General features: G+C 41.5%; 1 protein-coding gene across 9 annotated transcripts in view; it reads right to left on the minus strand.

Moving 5' to 3' along the window:
- Positions 1 to 23,516, minus strand: part of EPHA5 (EPH receptor A5) — a 329,023-nt gene that overhangs the window by 126,716 nt on the left and 178,791 nt on the right. For 4 of the 9 annotated variants that reach the window (XM_029073598.2, XM_029073599.2, XM_029073600.2 and 1 more), the window contains exons 4-5: positions 17,267 to 17,422; positions 9,988 to 10,326 (exon numbers count right to left, since the gene is read on the minus strand). The exons of 3 other annotated variants lie outside the window; for them this stretch is intronic. In XM_029073598.2, coding sequence (XP_028929431.1) covers positions 9,988 to 10,326; positions 17,267 to 17,422 — 495 coding nt within the window. The remainder of the gene's footprint in view (positions 1 to 9,987; positions 10,327 to 17,266; positions 17,423 to 23,516) is intronic. 2 more of the 9 variants (XM_029073601.2, XM_029073602.2) reach the window with 2 other exon arrangements.

Raw genomic sequence — 23,516 nt, forward strand, 5'->3', positions numbered from 1 at the left:
TAAAAATAGAAATTAACTGAAAGACCAATATTCTAAAAATCATATTTTGATCATAACAAAAGAACAATTATCAATGCTAGCAAGATCAATAAGAACATTATATTTAAAAGGAAGAAGGTCTCTATTGAATATGGAAATAGCTACACAACCCCAAAGTGAACAGCTATTTTAAAATTAGAAACAATCTTCCCATTTATCTCCAAATTGTTCATAATCCACAACAAAACTTTGGAAAAACATTTCAATTATTTTATGGAAAGGTTAAAAATGAAGGTATGTTCTGTGGAATTTGAGCCAGAATGTAAAATATCAAATATAAAAAATGACATTTATATTAATAGTGTTTCTCCTAATTTCAAATTCAGTGTTTACACCCGACAACAATGTATGGTTTAGATATGCAATTCCTAGCCTAATGATCGCACTGCCATTTGTAGTTCAAAAACAAATTGCCACTTGTAGAATGGGGGCCCCGTAGAATAATGACCACAGGCAGGCTAATCAATATCAACGGTATTTGAGCTATTACTATGTGCAGAGAATTGTACTAAGGGCTTGGAAGAGTACAAAACAGCAGAAGTAGCAGAAAGCAGGAGAATGGTCCATTAGATTGAAAACTTCTTGAAGGTAGGGAATGTGTGTTTTGCTTCCAGTATGTTCCACTGAACACTACGAATAGCTCACTGTTTTTAGTATTTGCTCAATAAATCCCATTCATTGATTGATCTATAGGGAGGCCACCCAGGCCCCACCATTTAAGTGGATTGGGGAGGAAAATGGGGAACAAGGAAGGATGTGAGTTTTGCTAAAGGTTCCACTATTCTTCATGTGCCCCTTTCCTGAGCAGTTGACATTTGGACCTGACAATTTTACACCTCACCATTTCTCTGACTAATTTCTCATCTCCCCAACTACTATATCACTGACTAATTTCTCATTTCCCCACATACTCTATCACCTGTGCACTTGAGTCCCACTCAAGCATTTTAGTACTTACCCCACCCTCTCCCCAAAGCATTTTTTTCCACATATTTGAACACTATTGCTCCCTCCTACCTGTAACATTTAGTATGTCCTCCCTGCTAGATTGTAAACTCCATGAGGGTAGGGACTCTGTCATCTCCCTCTACTGTACTCTCGCAAGGGTTTAGTACAGTGTATTGTGCCTACTAATTGTACTGTACTCTTACAAGGGCTTAGTAATGGAATGTGAAATGGAATGGAATGGAATGGAAATAGAATGGAATGTGGAATGGAATGTGAAATTAAGAAGCAGTTCTTGTCTGGGAAATTTCTGTCATCTTGCTGTTTGTGTTTGCAGTTGGAGGATACAAGGGCTTTGTCCAGACCGAGTGTTCTACATGACTAAAGGTTCAGTAAACACTATAAATTGATGGATGAGGGGTAATGATGGAGTGTCCCATCAGATATGATGGGACTGAAATTTTAGGCCCAAGAAACCAGCAGATTAAAATATGAGGAGCAGCGTGGCCTACTGGAAAAAGCATGAGTCTGAGAGTCAGAAGGACCTGAGTTCTAATGCCTCTTGTCTGCTGTGTGACCTTGGGCAAATCACTTATCTGTGCCCCCCCCCTTACTTCACCTGTAAAATGGGGATTAAGACTGAGCCCCAAGTGGGACATGGACTGTGTCCAATTTCTTTAGCTCGTAAATATTCCAGAGCTTAGTATAATGTGTGGCACACAGTAGGTGCTTAATAAATGCCACAGTTACTATTACTATGATACTGATCTATTGCCTCTCAGAAGTAAGTTTGTGACTTCAGGTAGAGGCACTATAAAGTGATTGAACAAAGTATTATAGTAGCCATAGCAACAATGACCAGGGAAAAACAGAACTATTTTTCAAAGCTAGTGGAAACTTTTCATCTTTCAAAACTATTCACAATTTTTACTCTGGCGAAAGCAAACCTTACATCACCCTTCCTTCTATTTGGAAGAGTTACCTAATGTAGAGACAACAGGGCTGGAAGAATTGTCAGTTCCATTTCCATTCCATCTGCATCATAAGCTTAGTACAGTGCTCTGTGCTCAGTAAAGTGCTCAATAAATACAATTGAATGAATGAATAAGCTAAAGCAAAGCATTACTGATACAGGTCAAGCAGGAGTTTGCAATATAGCCCTCACCTTCCACCCCTAGGAATGAAGATTGCAAAGGCAATTTGAATCGTTTTTACAGATGAACAAAAGTGTTGGAAGAAAACGAATATCAACACACAGAATCCCAAAGAAACTTGAGTGATGCAAATCTTAAGAAACTACAAAGGGTATGACCAAGCTATATCCAAATAACGTACTTTCAGAACATCAGTTAAAATTAGATGTCACAGTTGAAACAGCCATGCAGTTAACACTAGCGGGATCCAGGCTGAAATCATTTTTCCCAGGTTTGTGGCTGTGGGTTTGGTCAATATTACCTTGAAAAGTGGTCATTACCATAATGTAATTGCTTATGCCAGAATGAAAATTTCCCAGGCAAACAAGGGCTTTTAATGAATAGCAAGGTCAGCTGTGGAGGGTGAAATGAGCCATTTTGAGAAATGTAAATCTGAGCTGTGATTTTAAGCGAGTTTGAGCAATCTCTAATAGCTCTTTGCGGGAGACATGTATGTTCATGGGAGAGTAAAAGTCAAGGCCAAGTGAGAGCTTGAGTGTACATGAAACACAATTAGGCTGTGTAGATAAGAGATGAAGAGGAAAAGGAGATAGAGCTGGAGAGAAACAGCATGAGCCAATGGACTCAATACTTGTCAGGGTGAGACCAGCAGATTTCTAATCAAACTCACAGAGGGAAAATGCCTAGCCGAGGCCGTGAACTCATGAAGGACAATTCGGTATTAACTATAAGGATGCCAATGTCCCTCTCTGTGTTTTTTGTGTTGACCACTTAACCTCTGACTGTGTTTCCTTATCTGTCAAATTGGCAAATCATATCCCAGGCAAAGGGAGTTGGGGAGCAAGTCAAGAAAAAGACAAAGCCCAATAAAATGTAAATGATATTAAAACCAGTAAAAGCAACTAAAGGTTGTAAGGTATTGAAACTAACCAGTGGCTGACTGTGGCAAAGGGTGGATACCATAATAATCAATCGATAATGAAATGAAGCACAATAAAGAAGAGGACCTGGCCTGGAATTGTTGCTTTCATGTGTTTTTCAATGGATCCTGGAATCCAGGCTCTGAACCATTCAGATATAGAAAGCGTCAACACTGGATCTGAACTCGAAAAGATGTAAGTAATGTATGGAAGAAGATCAGAGTGCTTGGGCACTCAAACACTTGGGAAAGTCATTCAAAGCAGAATAGCGTTTGAAGGAAGAAGCATAATTAATGGTCCTGGAGACTGGGTGTTGACTGTCAGATTCCTCGAGAAGGAAAGAAGAGATAATTCAAATCCTGGGTGAGCACCTTTGATACTGGACAAAAAATCAGGAAAAGAAAATGTTCCATAAAATGCAGACTTACTGAAAGTTTCATTTGCCTCATTTCTCACTAAAGATTCAGTTTTATCAAACTAACATTGCAATTTTTCCCTTCAATTAATCAACAGTCCTTATTAAGAACATACTTTGTATAGAGCTTGGCACTAAGCACCTGGGAAAATATATGCAGTGGAGACTAATGGAAAGTGCACAGACCTAAGAGTCAGAAGATCCAGGTTGGAATCCCAGCTCTGCCACCTGACTGATGCCGGACCCTTAGGCAAGTCACTTAACTAATCTAGGCCTCAGTTTCCTCTTCTGTAAAACGGGGGAAACGATACCTATTCTCACTCTCAGCCTGCGAACCCCATGTGGGACAAGGACTGTGCCCCATCTGCTTTGATTGTATCTACCTCAGTGCTTAACGGAGAGCTTGACACATAGTAAGCACTTTATGAATACCACCACTATTGTTAAGAAACTCTGCCCTCAGCGTATTTGTAACCTAGTCCTTTCCCCAACACCTATTTCACTGGCTTATATTTACCCTGAATTTATCTGATTAAAATGGTGATATCTGTGCTTTTTCCTAGTTAAAGAAATGTGATCAACTGGGAAGCAGCGTGGCCTAGTGCAAAGAGGAGTCTGAGAACCTGCATTCTTAATATCAGCTCTGCTATCTGTCTGCCATGTGACCTCAGTTACCTCATCTGTAAAATAGGGGTTATATCCTCCTCCCTCCAATTTCGACACAGAGCCCTCTGTGGAACAGGGACTGTGTTCTATCTGATTATCTTCTACCTACCCCATCTATTAGAACAGTGCTTGACACGGCAAGTGCTTACTGAATACCAATAAAAAACAACAACAACAAAAAGAATAGCAGGTTTGTCCTTTTCTTCCTTTCTGTTCCCTTTATATGTGAAACCTATATTCTTCTAGTGTTTGTCAGCTACTTTAATTACCTGCTACAACTCTGAATTCAAATAAACCGTCCTTCTTATTGGTCCGCTAGGGTCTTAAAAGTTGGTAGAAGAAAGCCTGGAGATTTACTCCTCAGACTTTGAGGCACATAGCCATTTTCACCTACACTATCACCTGTTCTTTTAGAAGTTGCCCTTAGCAGCTAAATTTCTCTTTTGGCTCTATCAATGGCCCGTCGGAGTGTTCATGTTAAAAGGATGAACAGTCAATTGTTGTATAGTTTCCTGGACTGAATCTCATACTGTAAGGACGACTATCTGACTCTGTAAGGACGACTATCTGAAGATTTCTTCAGTGGGAATGGAATCAACAAAATTGTACGTGTCTCTTGCACATTCAGCTGCTTTTATTGGAGCCAGAAAATTAAAAAGAAAAGAAAAAAACTTTATCATTACATAGTGATTTCAATATTTTTTCCTCTTGTGAAAAACAATTACTCTGAACTCCTCTCAGTGTGTTTGTGTGTGTGCATTCACACTCCCCCAGGAAGATGTCTTTTTTTTCAAGTCAGTAGATGATCTTGATCTTTACCAAAAGCATTTATTGTAACAAAATATTATTTTGCAATATGAAGAGAAAACTTGCCAGACATATATGTAAGGGAACTTATTTGAGAAACAGTCCATTCGAGAGGAGGTTAAAGGGGGCAAAACTGCTTCATGCTATTTAGAACAGGCTCAGTAAGACCTCAGCTCAATAAGTCTAATAATGGCCATGAATCAGGAAAACGTTTGAGGAGACAGACTGAATTAAGGAGCCATGTGTTAATAACAGCAGTGAGATGTGGAAAACTGAAATAATATCCAAGATACGTTCTACAGAGATGTTCATTGCTATTCTGAAATTTATGGAACACATTATTTCCTGCCATGATCCTGTGAATAAGAAAACCCACATTTTTTCTCTCCTAACCCATTTTTCCTTACATGAGACATCTTACAAAGGCAAAAATTCCATGCGTCAATGTCATTTTTTAAAATTATGAAAAAAAAATCAAATTCTTCAAACTGTCAGAGTTTGAGATCAAAGGCGAAAGTTTTCCATCCAGACAAATCAAATATTCACCCACTGTATTTCATGAGGTGACACTGGATGACATTAATTTATCCTCTCTCGTGGGATGCAGTTTTTTATGTGTGTAAATGATCATACACCATGACTTTCTGCTTCTAATGCTCAGAAGAAAATGGACATATTATTTCTCTTTTCTAGCCCTCTCAAATTTGAGACAACTCTCTGAGATAAGCTATTGCTCACATACCCCATAAGAGGCAGGTAAAAGCTGAATAATTATAATTTTCAGGTGTAGAAATTGAGTCTCATACCATCTGAGAGGCAACTCCGAAGTCTGAGTTGTGTTGTCTGAAAGAGCCTATGACCTGAATTGATTACCAATCTGGTGCCCATGCCTGTGTTTGATAAAACTGAGTTTTTTGATCAGGTTGGTGTCTGGGAATTGGACCCAAATTGACTAGGCAGCCCAGGAAATTTAATTTGTCAGTGAACTCAATTATGAAAACTAAAACTTCAGCTCCAAATGGTGAATTCAGGCAGAAGAAAAGGTGAGATGATTAATGTTGTTAAACTGAACATCATTTAAAACATTAATGCTCCCTGCAGCACAAACTATTCCGACCCTGATGATTTTTTTTTCTTTCCCCAATTTGACAAGGCTTTAGAGAATAGTAATGGTTTCCAAATTTTCCAGTTGTATTCTCCATCAGAAATTCATCTAGCATTCAAATATATTTTGGGGGTACCCTGAACTTACCAAGTAACATTCTGTCAACTTGAATTTCAAACACTCCCAATTCTATTTTTAGATTAAACACTTTCCTTCTCCTGGGTTCCATAGTCAATGTTTATTAACCTCCACGTGCTTTTCTGGCCCCTACTTGCTTTTCTTTCATTTTAGTGCGATAACATTAGTATTTATTTAGTCCTTAGCATGTCCCAACTCACTGCTCTAGACACTGGAATAGATATGAAAAGATCGGATAGGACACATTGATTATACACTATAATGACTTAGCAGGATCCTCACCAATGGAGACATTTTCAGAATCATAGGGATAAAGTTAATGGTTTTCCTTCTACCCCTTGTGTTGCAATTCGGACTTCAATCACACAATAAAAATGCCATCTTAATTCATCCAGAATCCCTTAAAAGCAAGGCCCGAGAAACAGTAATGATATCATGGTGGGTAAAAATGTTTTAAATACTACACAAGCATCCATAAATTAATCATTTAATCACCCACCCTCAGCAGGAAATCATTACTATTACATTTAATAGGAAGATCAGTGAGGCTAGCTAATCAATTTCAGTTGCCTGCTCGATGAATTTTTTTTTTCATCTTGCGCAGAGAACAAGCTATTTTTCCTCTTGAACTTTCCAATCTAATTTTGAATCTGGACATTCACACATGCCTCGCCATGAGAAAAGAAAATTACATCAATCCCAAAATGCAGGACCAACTACTGATGCCAGTTGTGAAAACGAAACAAATTACTTAAGAAAGAACTAATTTCTTCAGGAAACAACCTTCAGCAAAACCCCAAACCAGATGCAGAACTTGTTGCCAAAGATTGCACAGACAAAAACATCTGGTGTGGGCAACTTTTTGTATCTGGTTGGTTTTGTTTTATTTTTTATCTTTTGAAGTTCAGAAATTCAAGCAATCTTCTTGGAAATAGCCGAACATGGCAAAGGTAGGATTTTTCATTATATTAAAAAGCGGACAGCACTCAAGATAGGTATCAGCAACAAACTGAAGAGAAAAAGTTCATGTGATTTGCCTGTGTATACTCCTTTGAATACACACCTTTGAAAGAGCACAGGCCTGTAAGTCAGAAAGTCATGGGTTCTAATCCCGGCTCTGCCAAATGTCTGTCATGTGACCTTGGACAAGTCACTTAGCCTCTCTGGGCCTCATTTACCTCATCTGTAAAAAGGGGATTAAGAGTGTGAGCCCCAGGTTGGTCAGGGCCTGTGTCCAACCTGATTAAGTTGCATATATCCCAGTGCTTACAACAGTGCTTGTCACAAAGTAAATGTTTAACAAGTACCATAATTATCATTATTATTCGAATCTGGATAGGACAGCCACTCCATTAGAGGGTAAATTCCTGGTGGACAGGGAACGCTTCACTCCTGTGTTCTCTATTTCCCCAGCACCTAGTACAGTGCACCATACCCAGTGGACACACCATAAATGCTTGTCTTCTCTTATGCCGTCGAGCCTTTTCTGACTCATAATGGTACCACGGACACATCTCTACCAGAACGTCCTGCTCTCCAACTGATATCATTCTGGTAGTGCCTCCATAGAGTTTTCTTGGTAAAAATGCAGAATTGGTTTACTGTGGCTGCCTTCTGCACAGTAAACTCGAGTCTCCACCCTCGACTCTCTCCCGTGCCGCTGCTGCCTACAACAGATGAATTTTGACTTGTAGCAGATAGCCTTCCTTTTGCTAGCCACTGGCCAAGCTAGGAATGGAATGGGTAGGCCTCTGCTTGACTCTCCCTCCCATAGCAGAGACCGGTAGAGGACTGGAAACTCTCCAGGTCTGACCCTGAGAGGGAACAATAAATGCTACTAGTACAAATTTGGAAGATGTCCCTTCCTACATTATCACAGCACATTCATGTATTAGGGGATACACGGAAGGCATACGTTGCACCTTGACAGCTTTGAATATTTCAGTCTCCAAAAGCATACTTCCCTGGCTGTTGGAAATACTTAAAACGAGAGTGAACTGTTTAGCAGCTTAGGAAAATGCTAACCTTTCTTCCTCAAGCATTTATCGTGGTGGAGAACCACTTGCAACTTGATATCTGAAAGCCTAGCAAAAGCAATTCAACACAACTGCCATAAAACAGAAGCAACTCATTGTCTACATTGTTTAATTGAGTTCATAATGTTAAAACCCTTAAAATAACTTGGGTTTACTAGTAGTAAAAACATGTGGCCTAAAAAAAGTGCAGTGACTACTAAACAGTCCCAGGGAAAGCTTTACATCTCTGAGTAAATGGTCAATTAACTATTGGCCCTGAGCATGGACCTTCTACTCTAATTTGGACTTTCTGACCAACTGGTCCTTCGGGAAGAAATACTTTAATGTACATTCTATTGTGGAGAGAATGCAACGCATACTAATGTCTATTCTTCTTGGGGAAAGAAAACAAAGAGACATTGGAAATATTTGTAGTAACCTTGGTGGTGGGGATGATAAATTCTACTGAATCCAGAAACAGATGCATATTTGAATTAAGCAGGTGGGCTTCACAGGTGCAATCCTGACATAATTTGTACTTCTCTTCAAAAGTTCCTCCTACTGCATCAATCAGAAGCAAGTGGGGGCTTGATAGTACTTTCTTTTCCTCATGAGATATCCACAGGGTTTACCTGACACATCAACAATCCAAATTAATTACTTCAGATGAAATTTGATTAGCAACAAGACATAGCCTCCCTGGTGGTTGTAGAACTTCACACTTAAAAGAATATCATGCTAACTAAATGCAGTGCAGCCCACTAAACAGCCCCCTGTTTTATACGAGGTTGCCAAGATCTCGGTTTGGCTCTCCCAGGCTCATCCTGGCAAATGAGAGGGTGGGTGAGAAGGATGATAGGAAACCTAAGCCCCACCCAAGGGGAATACATTGTCTTGTGGGAGGAGACTTTATTAATACCAGGATTCTGTTTCCTCTTTATCTGGGTAGTAGAAAAAAGTGCATATATTTCTACCAGGGGTCGGGAGGGAGAATCTGTTCTTTTTAACGGAAAAAGCACTCCCCCACACCAGTTCCAACTGGAAAGCGGGAATAACCATGGGGAGCAGGAGAATGGAAACACTGGGAATCTCCTCCCACCCGCATCATTCCAAGCAAGAAAGTTTAAATGGCAAAAAACAGACCCAGCCAACTGCTTTATCAACCAGCCGGTCTCTAGAAATTGAGTTAATCAAGAAAATCAATTCTCACGCACCTCATTCCTACATCCCAAATGGAAATGAAAGCATCAAGAGGCACAATCAAATCCTATCAGAAGGTCAAAAAAGAACAGTAACATCATACGCCTCCTCTTTATGTCCTTCAGGGAGAGTGGAATGACAGACTGTCTCTGTTCATCATCTGACTTCTGTTTTAGAGTCTGTCTGATAACATTAGGGGTGATGTTTGAACAAAGCCAAGAAAGTTGAGACAACAAAAAAGTTATTTCTCCAATAATCGGGTGGAATAGGATTCAGATCTAGGCCATGAATTCACTGAGCCGAAGGGAAAGTTCACATTCAATGTTTTCACCTGCAGGCATTTAAAGGATTTAAATCAAGAAGGCCTATTAAAATTTAGTCCCTTCCACCAGGCAGTGACTACTGTGATGCTGTGATGTTTCCCAAATGTACAGTGAAAAGAGGGCACCAGCAATTCTGAATTACGTGATCCATTAAAACTGACTCTCCCTCCAATCTACGGGTGGCCAAGCCAGACAAGAGCGTGTGTCTCGAGGGCGTGGCCCAGTGGGTTTGGGGGACGGGGAGAGAGAGTTCCACTTACCTGCTTGATTTGTGGTTACATTTACAGAGACATATTGCCGGGCTTCCGGGTTCGGATCGGACACTCCGTTCACGGCCTCGATCTCAAAGGTATAGTTTGTGTGAGCTAGCAAGTCCACCATCATGACCGAGGTGTTGCTCAGGCCGGTTTGCCGGGGGAGATACCTGACATGACTGCCACATTCCTCCGCACACACACCTGCATGCGAGTTGCACCTCTTGCATGCAATAGAATATGACACATCTTTCCTTCCGCCCGTGTCAGCAGGAGGAATCCATTCCAGAAAGACACTAGTCTCGTTAACATTTGAGATGGCATTCCGGGGAGCCGAGGGGGGTCCTGGTTTGCAAAGTAAAGTGAGAAAAACAGACTTTAAGATGATGTTCTGATCCATCTCTGGGCTGAAAAAAAAAATGAAATCTTTCAAGCAGGAATATATTTGCGCAATTTACAGTATGGATTATGCAATCTGGAGGTGAGAGGTCCAAGATCAGCCAGGAGTCCCTCTGAAATCGATCCCAGACGAGTGGGGCTGCGGTGGGACAACCATTCTCTGTGATGGTGGACAGGTATCCTTCCTAAGGGCAGGGATCTCTGCCTAACTATATTGGGTTCCCCTAAGCATTAAGTGTGGTGCTCTCCATGGAGGAGGTGCTCAACAAATGTGATCGATCAGTTTAATATATGAGTTTGAGTGATGATGCGTAAAGGAGGAACCCTTTAGTCATTCGGGGAAAAACAAAACAGGGTTGTGGCTGAGAATATTACTTCTCCATTCCCTAACCCCTCCCAGTCCAGGAAAGAAAGGACAGGGAATTATATGTTCAAAACAGAAAGTATAGGTGGATACCGAAGTCCTTGTTTCCAAGGGTATACACATATATATATTTATCTGTAAGTATACATGTTTATCTATTAACTCTACTGTGTTGCATTTTCCCAAATATTTAGTCCAAGGCTCTGCAAACAGTAAGCGCTCAATTAATATCTCTGACTGATTGATATCTATATGTGTATATAGCATATATCTACTGGAGGCATCCTGTACATATTCCAAAATACTGCACATGACCATGAGGGTAAATCACATACAGTGTGTTTAAGGCCTTCTCAGACGCCAAGATTGCCAAGAGGGCACTGAGTTTTAAGTGTTAGAACCACTATTTTTTTTTTCCTATCAATATGCCCATGCCATGATAAAGCAGGTTATCAATTATAGCTGATTGAGTATATATGTGATTCAGGAATTAAAATTATAATAATAAAAAATCTTAAATCTACTTTTCCTCTTGAAAACATTATGGACAGGAATTGTTTGGTGTCTGGATGGTCAGCAGAGTCTATTTTATTTAGCACAATACAGTCCTAAGATTTAGGGAATGTTCTAAAAATTAAATTTTTTGTTTCCTCCCTACAGTGTCCTTTAAGGAACCAAAGAACACATCTTTGAAAATATATAAATATATGTCTCACCCCACTAGATCTAAGCTCTCTTTGAAGCCAAAGATCATGTCTTTTAACAACCAATCACTTAGTACAGCGCTCTGCAAATAGTAGGTGCTCAATAAATGCTATTGATGAGGATGATGGTGATGATGATAAATGATCTCTCCCACTGAATCAATTTCTTTATTCTTTCCTTTAGTAATTTCTATTTTTCAAATGGAACTGAAATGGCGTGGTTATTATTGAAGATGAAAAATCATCTCTATATTTAGGAACAATTTAATACAGTATTGTTACACTCTGATGCCAATACTGAGATTCTCACAATATGGGGAAAGTTGGTTATTAATTACCTCATGCCCTTGAAGGTATGTCCTAAGTTTTACAGCATTTTCATTATTGATATCCTTAAAATAACAGTGCTGAGGGTCACATAACCAAAGTCCATGGGGAATCTATAAAATGAGATTGCTACCTGTTGATTCAAGGTAGTTAATATTTCAAAAGTCCTACTTCACCCATAATTAGGTTTGCATTAAAAAAAAAGTGCCGTTCGAGTCCGATTTGTTGGCCTAAGGAAATGACAACTGCTTTTAAACAAATCAAAACTTATAATAGCTAAATCTCATGAAAGTTACAGTCTGGTTCTTCCAGACTTGATTAGGTATGTGTAGGAAACTGGGCAACCACTAAGGAGGGAGAATGCTGTATTCCAAATTCTGAATCATGAAATACTTTGAATGCAAGACCATCTTTAGGCAGCACTAAAACTAAAACCTTGCTTTCTCCTGGGGAAAACAACCTCAAAATGACAAACAACTGTAGCCTTTAGCCTTAGGGGGAGTGTGCAAATACACACTTATACACACTGGTCAACATACAAACACAGCAGAGTCCTGCTGACTCTGACTGACAGCTGCCACTGAAAGGTGATTTTAACTACAACCACTTGGGGGAATTTTTTTTTTTTTAATATTTATTGAGAAGGAAATATCTCTAATAGGATCTTTGAACAAAGCTTCCACCAATGCAGTTGTATTTGTGAAACACATACTAGGTGTCAAGAACGCTAATAAACACTGGGATTAATACAACATAATTACAGTGAATCCAATCCCTGGCCGACATGGTGTTTTCAGCCTAAACTGGGAAGAAGAATCGCTATTTAATCCCCATTTTACAGTTGTGGAAACAGACACATAAATATTTAGTGACTTGCAGGCAAATGGTCAAGCTGAGGTGAGAACCCAGGTCGTCTGATTCCCAGGCTCATGACTCTTTCCACCAGGCCATGTTGCTTCTCAAACAAGGGATTTTATGCTGTGAATCAATAAATGACCCTGATTTCTTGGGACATCCAGTTGAAACCACAGTTGGGAGTTGGAAAAATGCTCAGAAGTTCTTCCCTGGTCAGCTCCCACAGTGCCAAAATATTAAAAGTAGATCAAAGAATACTTTGAACCCAGTAAGAGTCCTTTGACCAGTTCCATCCTAAAGTGGCAAGATTGGGGTGGGAGGACTGATTATTGATTAGGAATTATGTGCATTTATCTAAATGATTGTTTAGTAACACCACAAATACACTGAATGTGGTTTTAATGACTATGCTCTTGGCTTTTGAAAATACAAGTAATTGGTAGATCTTTGTTGTTCTCTGTTTTTCTGTCCTCAGGTACTCTCCCTCATACACATTTTTTTTTTTTTTTTACAATAAAACAAGCCCTAAAAGGGATTAAACAGATTGCTATTGTAAATTGTAAAATGAACCTTTAAAAATCAGTCAAACCAAGAATTTAAGGGTTTTAAGGATTCAATCTGAACTTTAAACTTCTTGTGACATGGAACATGTCACATGGGACTCTCCCAAATGCTTTGCACATAGTGAGGACTCAGTAAACACCACTGAAAATGATTAAAATCACACCTCCTTCAGGAGACCTTCCCCAACTAAGTCCTCATTTCTCCAACTCCCTCATTCTTTTTGGCAACTATACATTGAATCTGTCCCCTTTAAGCTCTTGATACACACCCCACCCTCAGCCTTAACACACTTATGTAGATATCCATAATTTATATTCACATCTGTCTCCCCCTGTGAACTACAAGCTCCTTGTAGACAGGAGATGTATCTACCGACTCTGCTGTATTGTACTCTCCCAGAGTTTAGCAAGGTGCTCTGCACACTGTAAGTGCTCAATAATCCTGACTCTGCCACTTGTCTGCTGTGTGACCTTGGGCAAGTCACTTAACTTCTCTGCATCTCTGAAACCTCATCTGTAAAATGGGGATTAATACTGTGAGTCCCAGGTGGGACGTGGACTGCGTCCAACCTGATTAGCTTGCGTCTCTCCCAAAGTTCACTACAGTTCTCTGCACATAGTAAGTGATTAATATAAGCCATCTAAAAAAAAAAAAATAAAGTAAATAAATACACTGATTGATTACTTCAAACTCTATATAGCATAGTGTTGAACTACTATTCCCACTAGCTTTTTGACTCCAGAAAGGCAGGAATGGTGTGTATGAAGTCTAGTGTTCTCTCCCAAGTGCTTAGTACAGCATTCTGCTAACGATAGGTACTCAAGGAATACTAGTGATTGCTGCCTAGTATTGGAGAAGCAGCATGGCTCAGTGGAAAGAGCTCGGGCTTGGGAGTCAGAGGTCATGGGTTCAAATTCTGGCTCTGCCCCATGTCAGCTGTGTGACTGTGGGAAAGTCACTTAACTTCTCTGTGCCTCAGTTACCTCCTCTGTAAAATGGAGATGAAGACTGTGAGCCTCATGTGGGACAACCTGATGACCCTGTATTTTTCCCAGCGCTTAGAACAGTGCTCTGCACATAGTAAGCTCTTAGCAAATACCAACATTAGTATTCCTGAATGACTGTAAGCCGACAGAGTCATATGATTATGAATGTTGTATAAAAATTAGTGTTCCCATGGGAAACAAGATGAGAGACATAAACATCTTTAAAACCCAGTTGGAGGGAGTCTGATTCTTGTGCCTGTACTTCCAAGACATTACTATTTGGATCTGCCTTTTCACACAGGGACCCAGGCTCTCTCTGCTGTTACCTGAGCAGAAGCAGCGTGGCTTAGTGGAAAGAGGCCGGGCTTGGGAGCCTGATGTCGTGGGTTCGAATCCAGACTCTGCCTCTTGTCAGCTGTGTGACTTTGGGCAAGGAACTAACCTTCCCTATGCCTCCGTTACCTCATCTGTAAAATGGGGATTAAGACTGAGCCCCACGTGGGACAACCTGATTACCTTGTCTCTGTCCCAATGCTTACAACAGTGCTTGGCACATAGTAAGCACTTAATACCACTGTTATTATTATTACCTGAGAATGCATAAAATAAGCCTGTAGCCACAAATTTTCAGAAAACAGAAGTTAAAGAGCTCACGTTGCCTGAAGTATCTGGAGGTTTCAACTTTTATACATATTCTCGCGTGAAATATTTTCATCATCTAGAGGCCGTATGGCTTATGGAAAGGTCATAGTACCGGGAACCAAAAGACTCAGGATGTAGTCCCAGACCTGCCACTGGAAACTTGAGCAAGTCACTCAACCTCTCTGGGTCTCAGTTTCCTGATCCGTATAATGGGGATAAGCCACCTCATGAGAACTGTGTGTCGGGTAGAGATTGTCTGATCTGATTGTCTTGTAGCTACCTCAGTGTTTATCCCATAATGAGGGCTGAATAACTGCCATTGTATTTTCTTATGAATAATAACTATATCAAGGCAGTCTTGTTCTGGGGAATCATATTGTCCGGAAGATAATATATTCATGAAGGCAGAGGATAGCATAAGTACTACCCAGTAATTTTCCTTTTTATACACCTTGACATGAGGAGATATCATCACTGTGGATATATATATATATATAAAGAACTTTAGACCATTTGCAATAGATGCTTCTGTCTGGTTCAACTTGCACCTATATTTTTTTTTGTATAACTATTTTCGATAACTAGATCATTCTGAACAGGAAAGATTGCTTCTCTGAAGAAGCCAGTGTTTCTCTCCCTTCTCTGTGTAGAGGAATGAGCCACTACTTGTAAAGACTTAAAACCTCATTTCAAAAGCAATGCCTTGAATCTCATAATACTCTAACTCATTAAACTAGCAACCTCAAACGTGTTCTACAGTGATCTTTGGAGCCTGAAGATCCCAGAAAGAAATTCATAAAAAAAAAAACCTTCTGAAATTATACTCCAGTAAAATTTTGAAAAGCAGAATGGTGGGGAGGGAATGAACAGGGTTTGGGATTTTGAGAGAATGATCACTCCAGACCTTCTTAAAAGCTACATTTGTTTTCCCTTGGTTTTCTACTTTTCCCTAAATCTCAGAGATGGTTGTTTAAATTGCAAAAATGATTCCTCTATCCATAAATATATGTACTGTCCCCTGGACCCAAGTCCAAAAAGAATTCATGGTGAGACAGTGAATCCATTCTGCCTCTCCTTTCTCTCCCTTCGACATTTGGTTTTCAGAAGAATTCACATTTGTGGGAGAACTGAGCACATTTATTCAGCTAGAGGGTTGGGCTCTTTGAGGCTATTGATATGGAAAGTAGGATGGGATGGGAATGAGTGGCGTCCTTAAATTTAGACAGAGCTGGTGTAAAAATCTGTGAATGGGGAAGGAGGAAGACATTGCCTGCTAACCTGATGATCTTTGCTAGGCAACAAACTCCTAAGTGACTTCAGCGTTTGAGGGACAGTCGCTGTCCGATGACTTTCACTTTGACACGTCTAAATTTCTGAGTTGAGAAACTGTGAACACCCAACTTTTGCTTCTGGAGTCTGACTGCTCCATCTTGGAATAACCCTGCCCCTCCACTTCTACCTAGCCATTTTGGGGACCCATTTGGGCAACTGCTAGAACTGGTAATTTTTCATTTTTCTTTGTCCAAATTATGATCTGGACTTTCACACTGACTCGCATGAGCTGTGCTGATGATGGCATGAAAGATGGATCTAAGACACCAGGTCAGTCCTTTTGGTGCAGGTGGCCCTAGAGAAGCAGAGTGGTTCAGTGAAAAGAGCCCGGGCTTGGGAGTCAGAGGTCATGGGCTCGAATTCTGACTCAGCCACTTATCAGCTGTGTGACTTTGGGCAAGTCCCTTAACTTCTCTGTGTCACAGTTACTTCATCTGCAAAATGGGGATTAAGATTGTGAGCCCCATGTGGGACAACCTGATCACCTTGTATCCTTTCCAGCACTTAGAACAGTGTTTTGCACATAGTAAGCCCTTCACAAATGCCATCATCGTTATTATTATTGGTGGTCAAGAAGCAGCATGGACCTGGGAGTCAGAAGGACCTGGGTTCTAATCCCACTTTTGTCAGTCATCAGTGGCGTGACCTTGGGCAAGTCACTTCACCTATCTGTGCCTCAGTTTCCTCATCTGTAAAATGGGGACTGAGACAGAGTTCTTTGTGGAATGAGGACTGTGAACAAACCGATTATCTTGTATCTACCCCAGTGCTTAGAACAGTGCCTAGCACATAGTAAATGCTTAATAAAATACCACTGTTAGGGCTGCCGATCCAGTTAAGGCAAGGACTGCAATTCCATTAAAACCCCAAACTTCCATTGCTTGGGGTTACCCTGAATATACGAACCTACATGGAGACCCTTTCAAGAGAGGGTGGGATTTGGAGGGGATACAGCATTTCGTTGAGGAACCTATTTAATGAAAAGGTTGCAGGGTGCCTGGATGTCCTAGATAAAGATCTGCCCAGGGAAGTTGTTATACGCGTCATATTGTTCCCTCGAATTGCCACAATATGAAAGTAATGTTCCCCAATTTTATGCAGGGTTTCCTTACTTGTACAAGCCATTGTGGGGGGATCAGACTCCCTCCTGAAATAATCCTTTTCACACAGACAAGAGGTGGAGGCTTCATCGTGGGTGTAACTGTGAGGAGGGCACTTACTGCAGCTCTGACTCTGATGGGAGGCTTTAAAGAATCCGGGTCTGCACACTGTAAAGAGAAATCAGAGACTCAGCTCTTTTGCCCAACAACTGCTTTAAGGGTTTTGTCAACATGGTTCATTCATTCAAACATTTATTGAGCGCATACTATGTGCAGAGCACCGTACTAAGCGCTCGGGAGGGGACAACGATAAACAGACACGTTCCCTGCCCGCAATGAGCTTACAATCTAGAGGGGGGAGACAGACATCGATGTAAATAAATAAATGACAGATATGTACAGAAGTGTCATGGGGCTGGGAGAGGGGAAGAACAAAGAGAGCAAGTCAGGGTGACATAGAAGGGAGTGGAAGAAGAAGAAAAGGGGGGCTTCGTCAGGGAAGGCCTCTCAGAGGAGATGGGCCTTCAATAAGGCTTTTGAACGGAAGGGGAATAACTGCCTGTCGGATCTGAGGAGGGAGGGCGTTCCAGAAGAAAGGCAGGACATGTGAGAAAGGGCAGAAGCGAGGTAGACGAGATGGAGGCGCAGTGAGAAGGTGAGTATTTGAGAAGCGAAGTATACAGGCTGAGTTATAGTAGGAGAGTAGCGAGGTGAGGTTGGAGGGGACAAGGTGATTGCACATTGTGTCTATCGGACTCATCACTGTCCCACATACAACAGGCACCTTGTTTAGCAAATTCAAACACCGTTCATGAACCATGGCTACGAATCCTAGGCCTCCCTAATAGGATCTCAGAAATCGCATTATCGTCGTTCGATGCACATGGAACCTATGAATCTTTAATACTTTTGTGAATTTGATTTTTTTTGAAGACTGTGCCCTTCGCCACAGAGACTTGGAGAACATACACATAATGCATAATGGAAACTGTGCAACTTTGTGGAACCACAAACAACTCTAGAAACAAACCGTGCTTTGGAAACCAGAAAAGAATGATTTTTTCAATGTCTGTCACCAACAACTAAAAATAATGGAAAGATAGCAATGATTTTAAGATTCAGAAAATTTCGGCTCATTGATCAATATATTACACTATGCCTGAAAACTTGGAGTAATTGTACTGATTGGGGGATGAGGAAGCCCGGGGGGAGAAAAAAGTAGGAAATGTTTTTTAGAAGTTTGGCTAGAGATTTTGAAGCTATGTAGCTACCAGGGGTAGGTACAGTGCATTACACCTAAGCGATCAGTTTTAAATCAATCAATGGTATTTACTGATCTCTTACTATGTTCAAGCCATATCCCTCTCGTTATATCCCGGCTAGACTACTGTGTCAGCCTTCTCTCTGACCTCCCTTCCTCCTCTCTCGCCCCGCTCCGGTCTATTCTTCACTCCGCTGCCCGGTTCATCTTCCTGCAGAAACGATCTGGGCATGTCACTCCCCTTCTTAAACAACTCCAGTGGTTGCCTATCGACCTCCGCTCCAAACAAAAACTCCTCACTCTAGGCTTCAAGGCTCTCCATCACCTTGCCCCTTCCTACCTCTCCTCCCTTCTCTCTTTCTACCGCCCACCCCGCACGCTCCGCTCCTCTGCCGCCCACCTCCTCGCCGTCCCTCGGTCTCGCCTATCCCGCCGTCGACCCCTGGGTCACGTCCTCCCGCAGTCCCGGAACGCCCTCCCTCCTCACCTCCGCCAAACTGATTCTCTTTCCCTCTTCAAAACCTTACTTAAAAATCACCTCCTCCAAGAGGCCTTCCCAGATTGAGCTCCTCTTCCCCCTCTACTCCCTCTGCCATCCCCCCTTTACCTCTCCGCAGCTAAAGCCTCATTTTCCCCTTTTCCCTCTGCTCCTCCACCTCTCCCTTCCCATCCCCACAGCACTGTACTCGTCCGCTCAACTGTATATATTTCCGTTACCCTATTTATTTTGTTAATGAATTGTACATCGCCTTGATTCTATTTAGTTGCCATTGTTTTTACGAGATGTTCTTCCCCTTGACGCTGTTTAGTGCCATTGTTCTTGTCTGTCCGTCTCCCCCGATTAGACTGTAAGCCCGTCAAACGGCAGGGACTGTCTCTATCTGTTGCCGACCTGTTCATCCCAAGCGCTTAGTACAGTGCTCTGCACATAGTAAGCGCTCAATAAATACTATTGAATGAATGAATGAAAAGCCACTGTACTGAATGCTTGGGAAAGCAAGAGTTCACTGAGTTGGTAGCTGGGATCTCTGCCCTCAAGAATCTCACTGTCTTTGGGGGGAGGCAGACATTAAAATAAATTATGGAGAGGGGGAAGGCTTCAAGGCTCTCCATCACCTTGCCCCTTCCTACCTCTCCTCCCTTCTCTCTTTCTACTGCCCACCTCCTCACCGTCCCTCGGTCTCGCCTATCCTGCCGTCGACCCCTGGGCCACGACCTCCCGCGGTCCTGGAACGCCCTCCCTCCTCACCTCCGACAATCTAATTCTCTTCCCCTCTTCAAATCCCTACTTAAAGCTCACCTCCTCCAAGAAACCTTCCCAGACTGAGCTCCCTCCTTTTTCCCTCTGCTTCCTCTACACCCCCCTTCACCGCTCCACAGCTAAACCCTCTTCTCCCTGCTTTCCCTCTCCTGTCCCACCCCCTCAGCACTGTACTCGTCTGCTCAACTGTATATATCTTTATCACCCTATTTATTTTGTTTATTTTGTTTAATGAGATGTACATCACCCTGATTCTATTTAGTTGCCATTGTTTTTATGAGACTTTCAGTTGCCTTTGTTTTTATGCGATGTTCTTCCCCTTGACTCTATTTATTGCCTTTGTTCTTGTCTGCCTGTATCCCCCAATTAGACTGTAAGCCCGTCAAAGGGCAGGGACTGTCTCTATCTATTGCCGACTTGTACATTCCAAGCACTTAGTACAGTGCTCTGCACATAGTAAGCGCTCAATAAATACTATTGAATGAATGAATGAATTGCTCAATAAATGAAATTGACTATACATGTGAGAATCAAGAAAATACTTCCATACATTTTTCCCTCTCTTTTATTGTATAATTTTCTCTCTATTTGGTAATCTAAAGTGTACAAGTCACTCCCCCAGAGATAGAAGATGTCTCTCCTTTTAAGTTCCCACTACCAGCAGTAAAACCACAGCTTTCTACTTGATTAGTTAAGGATCTTAATTATCACTTAAGAGTAGTTTCTTGGCATTTTAATTTTTTTTTCCTAATAACAAGGACTTAGCTTGCAGCAATGAATGCAAGATGAATAACGTCATTCCTGGGCTAGATCAATGGTTTATCCATTCTAAATTTCCCATCTCTGTTCCCATTAGGGAAAGAGCGTGGCTCAGTGGAAAGAGCCCAGGCTTGGGAGTCAGAGGTCATGGGTTCTAATCCCAGCTCCACCACTTGTCAGCTGTGTGACCTTGGGCAAGTCACTTAACTTCTCTGTGTCTCAGTTACCTCATCTGTAAAATGAGGATGAAGACTGTGAGCCCTACATGGGACAACCTGATTACCTTGTATCTACCCCAGCGCTTAGAACAGTGCTTGGCACATAGTAGCGCTTAATAAATACCAACATCTCTGACAGTAGCAATAGGGGGTCTGGAAAATCCATATGGTGGCATTTGTTAAGCACTTATCGTGTGTCAAACACTGTACTAACTACTCTGGTTGACACAGAACAATCATGTCAAACACAGGCCCTATCCCACCCAGGGCTCACAGACTAAGCAGCGTGGCTCGGTGGAAAGAGCCCGGGCTTGGGAGTCCGAGGTCATGGGTTCGAATCCCGGATCTACCACTTGTCAGCTGGGTGACTGTGGGCAAGTCACTTCACTTCTTGGTGCCTCAGTTACCTACTCTGGAAAATAGGGATTAACTGTGAGCCTCACGTGGGACAACCTGATGACTCTGTATCTCCCCCAGCACTCTGCACATAGTAAACGCTTAACAAATACCAACATTATTATTATTATTATTAAAAGGGAGGGAGAACAGATGTGTAATCCCCATCTGACTATCCAGGAAGTCAAGGTACAAGGAGTCAGATGACTTGCCCAAGTCACACAGCACGGCAGAGACTGGTCAGGGATTAAAACTCAGGTCGCCTGAGTCCTACACCCGTGATATTTCCATCCACCCATGGCATAGTTGCCTTTTTTTTTTCCCCTGTTTTTGTGGTAGTCTTATCTCAGCATTCCTGAGAGGAGATGAGAGGAGTAGGATGTACTGTAATGTTTTAAGCCACGACTTGCTCCAAGCCATTCCCTCCCTTTACTAAGCACATCCTCTTCAAGAGCTGGGACCGGAAACAAGCAACAAGACAACTCCTTGTTCTTTTCCTTCCTTTCTGCTTCCTGCTCTTGTCGGGAAAGGACTATAGCTGTTCCCTTCTCTGCTTCAGAAACCATAAAGAAAAAGCAGGACTGGAAGGTGACAGTAATGGAGAGGCCAATCTCCTAAAGGAAATCAGAAGCATTACAAGGCAAGAGTCAGCAGAGAAGGGCAATAGGGAAGGGTGTCCACCTCCCCCACTATTCAGCAAGATCCTTGACTCAGTAGACATAATCCCTGCTCGCAAGAAGCTTACAAATTACTGGGAGAGACAGACATATCAGCATAAGTAGGAGAAAACAAAATATTTTTATGATACACACGTAAGTGCTACATAGGCGAAGAGGTTCAAGACGCGACCTCTTTTCATATGTATCTTGCCATTTTTAACAGAACCCTTCCCAGAATCTTTTGAATTTCTTATGGTGTTAGCAGCACAGTCTACAGTTCATAATTTAATGCATTTATCTTCTCCTAAACAATTAACCTTATCTTATACCTTAGCAGCCAGCCTGACAGAAATATGGACATTTCTCTTTTGATAAATTTGTTGGGGTTTTTTTATTATTTTTGTTTTAGACACAGTCTAATAGAAGCCAAAGGTGTGAGATAGACTTTTAGAGAACTACTTTGCTACTATTCACTGGAGAAAAAAAGAAATCACCCTCCCTGGGCTGCCTTTATAGGAATTTCAATAGCTGTTGCAGATTCACTGCATCAGACATTCAAAAGTCCCAGGAAAACTGAACTTACTATTTCCATTAACTGAAGAGTGTGAATTCTCCAATCTATCAGTCAATATCGAACACCTACTGTGTGCACTGCAATTAAGTGTTTGGAAGAGTAAAATTGAAATAGTAGACATGGTCCCAGTGCTCAAGGAACAGGATAGATAAATCCTATTTTCCAAATCCAAAATTCTCTCTTTTTTCTATGATATCCCTGCCATTAGGAATTTATGGCATCCTATTTTTCCTGACACTACTGTAACACAACCAGCTTTGCCCAAGATCCACTTAACCACATTTTGGTACTGAAAACTACATCCTGGCTATTAACTGAAATGCATACATCACTGGATATACTTCACAAAGTGTTTCGTCACAAATGTGTTCTTTTATGATAATAATAATGATGGCACTGATTAAACACTATGTACTAAGCACTTTTTTTGGTGTTTCTTAATCACTTACTATGTGTCAATTAATATATGTCAAACACTGTTCTAAGCACTGGAATAGTTCAAGTTAATTAGGTTGGACACACTCCATGTCCTGCATGGGGCTTACAGTCTAATTAGGAGGGAGAACAAGTATCTCCAGAGAAATTATGTGACGTCCAAAGTCACACAGCAAGCAAATGGAGGTACTATGTACTGCGATGGATACAGATAATCATTTTGGACAAAGAGCCTGTTCCAACCAGGCCTACCTTCTAAGTAAGTAGTAAGATTTTTCCCCCCATTTAACAGATGAGGAAACTGAGGCACAGGAGAGTTAAGTGACTTGCCCAAGGTCCCATAGCAGAGAGGCGGCAGAGCCAAGATTTGAGGTCAAGTCCTTTCACTCCCAGACCCACGCTGTATCCAATCAGCCACACTGCTTCTGGATAATATGTTTATGGATAATAGCAATTATGGGTTTAAGGAAGCACTTACTCCAGGCTAAATGCTCAATTAGATGCCTAGCAATCACATTGGACAGAGTCTCTGTCCCATAAAGGGATCAGAATCTATCTTACCCCAATTTACAGTTGAGGAAACAGTTGAAGAGTTGCTCAAAGTCATCCATCAGGTCAGGGGTACAGCTGGACGGGGGACCCTCTCATCTTCTGATACAATGACCCGTTGCTCTTCTGCCGGGCATGGGAAAAGGCCAG

Source organism: Ornithorhynchus anatinus, chromosome 10 (genome assembly GCF_004115215.2).
Source record: "Ornithorhynchus anatinus isolate Pmale09 chromosome 10, mOrnAna1.pri.v4, whole genome shotgun sequence".
Lineage (NCBI taxonomy): Eukaryota > Metazoa > Chordata > Mammalia > Monotremata > Ornithorhynchidae > Ornithorhynchus > Ornithorhynchus anatinus.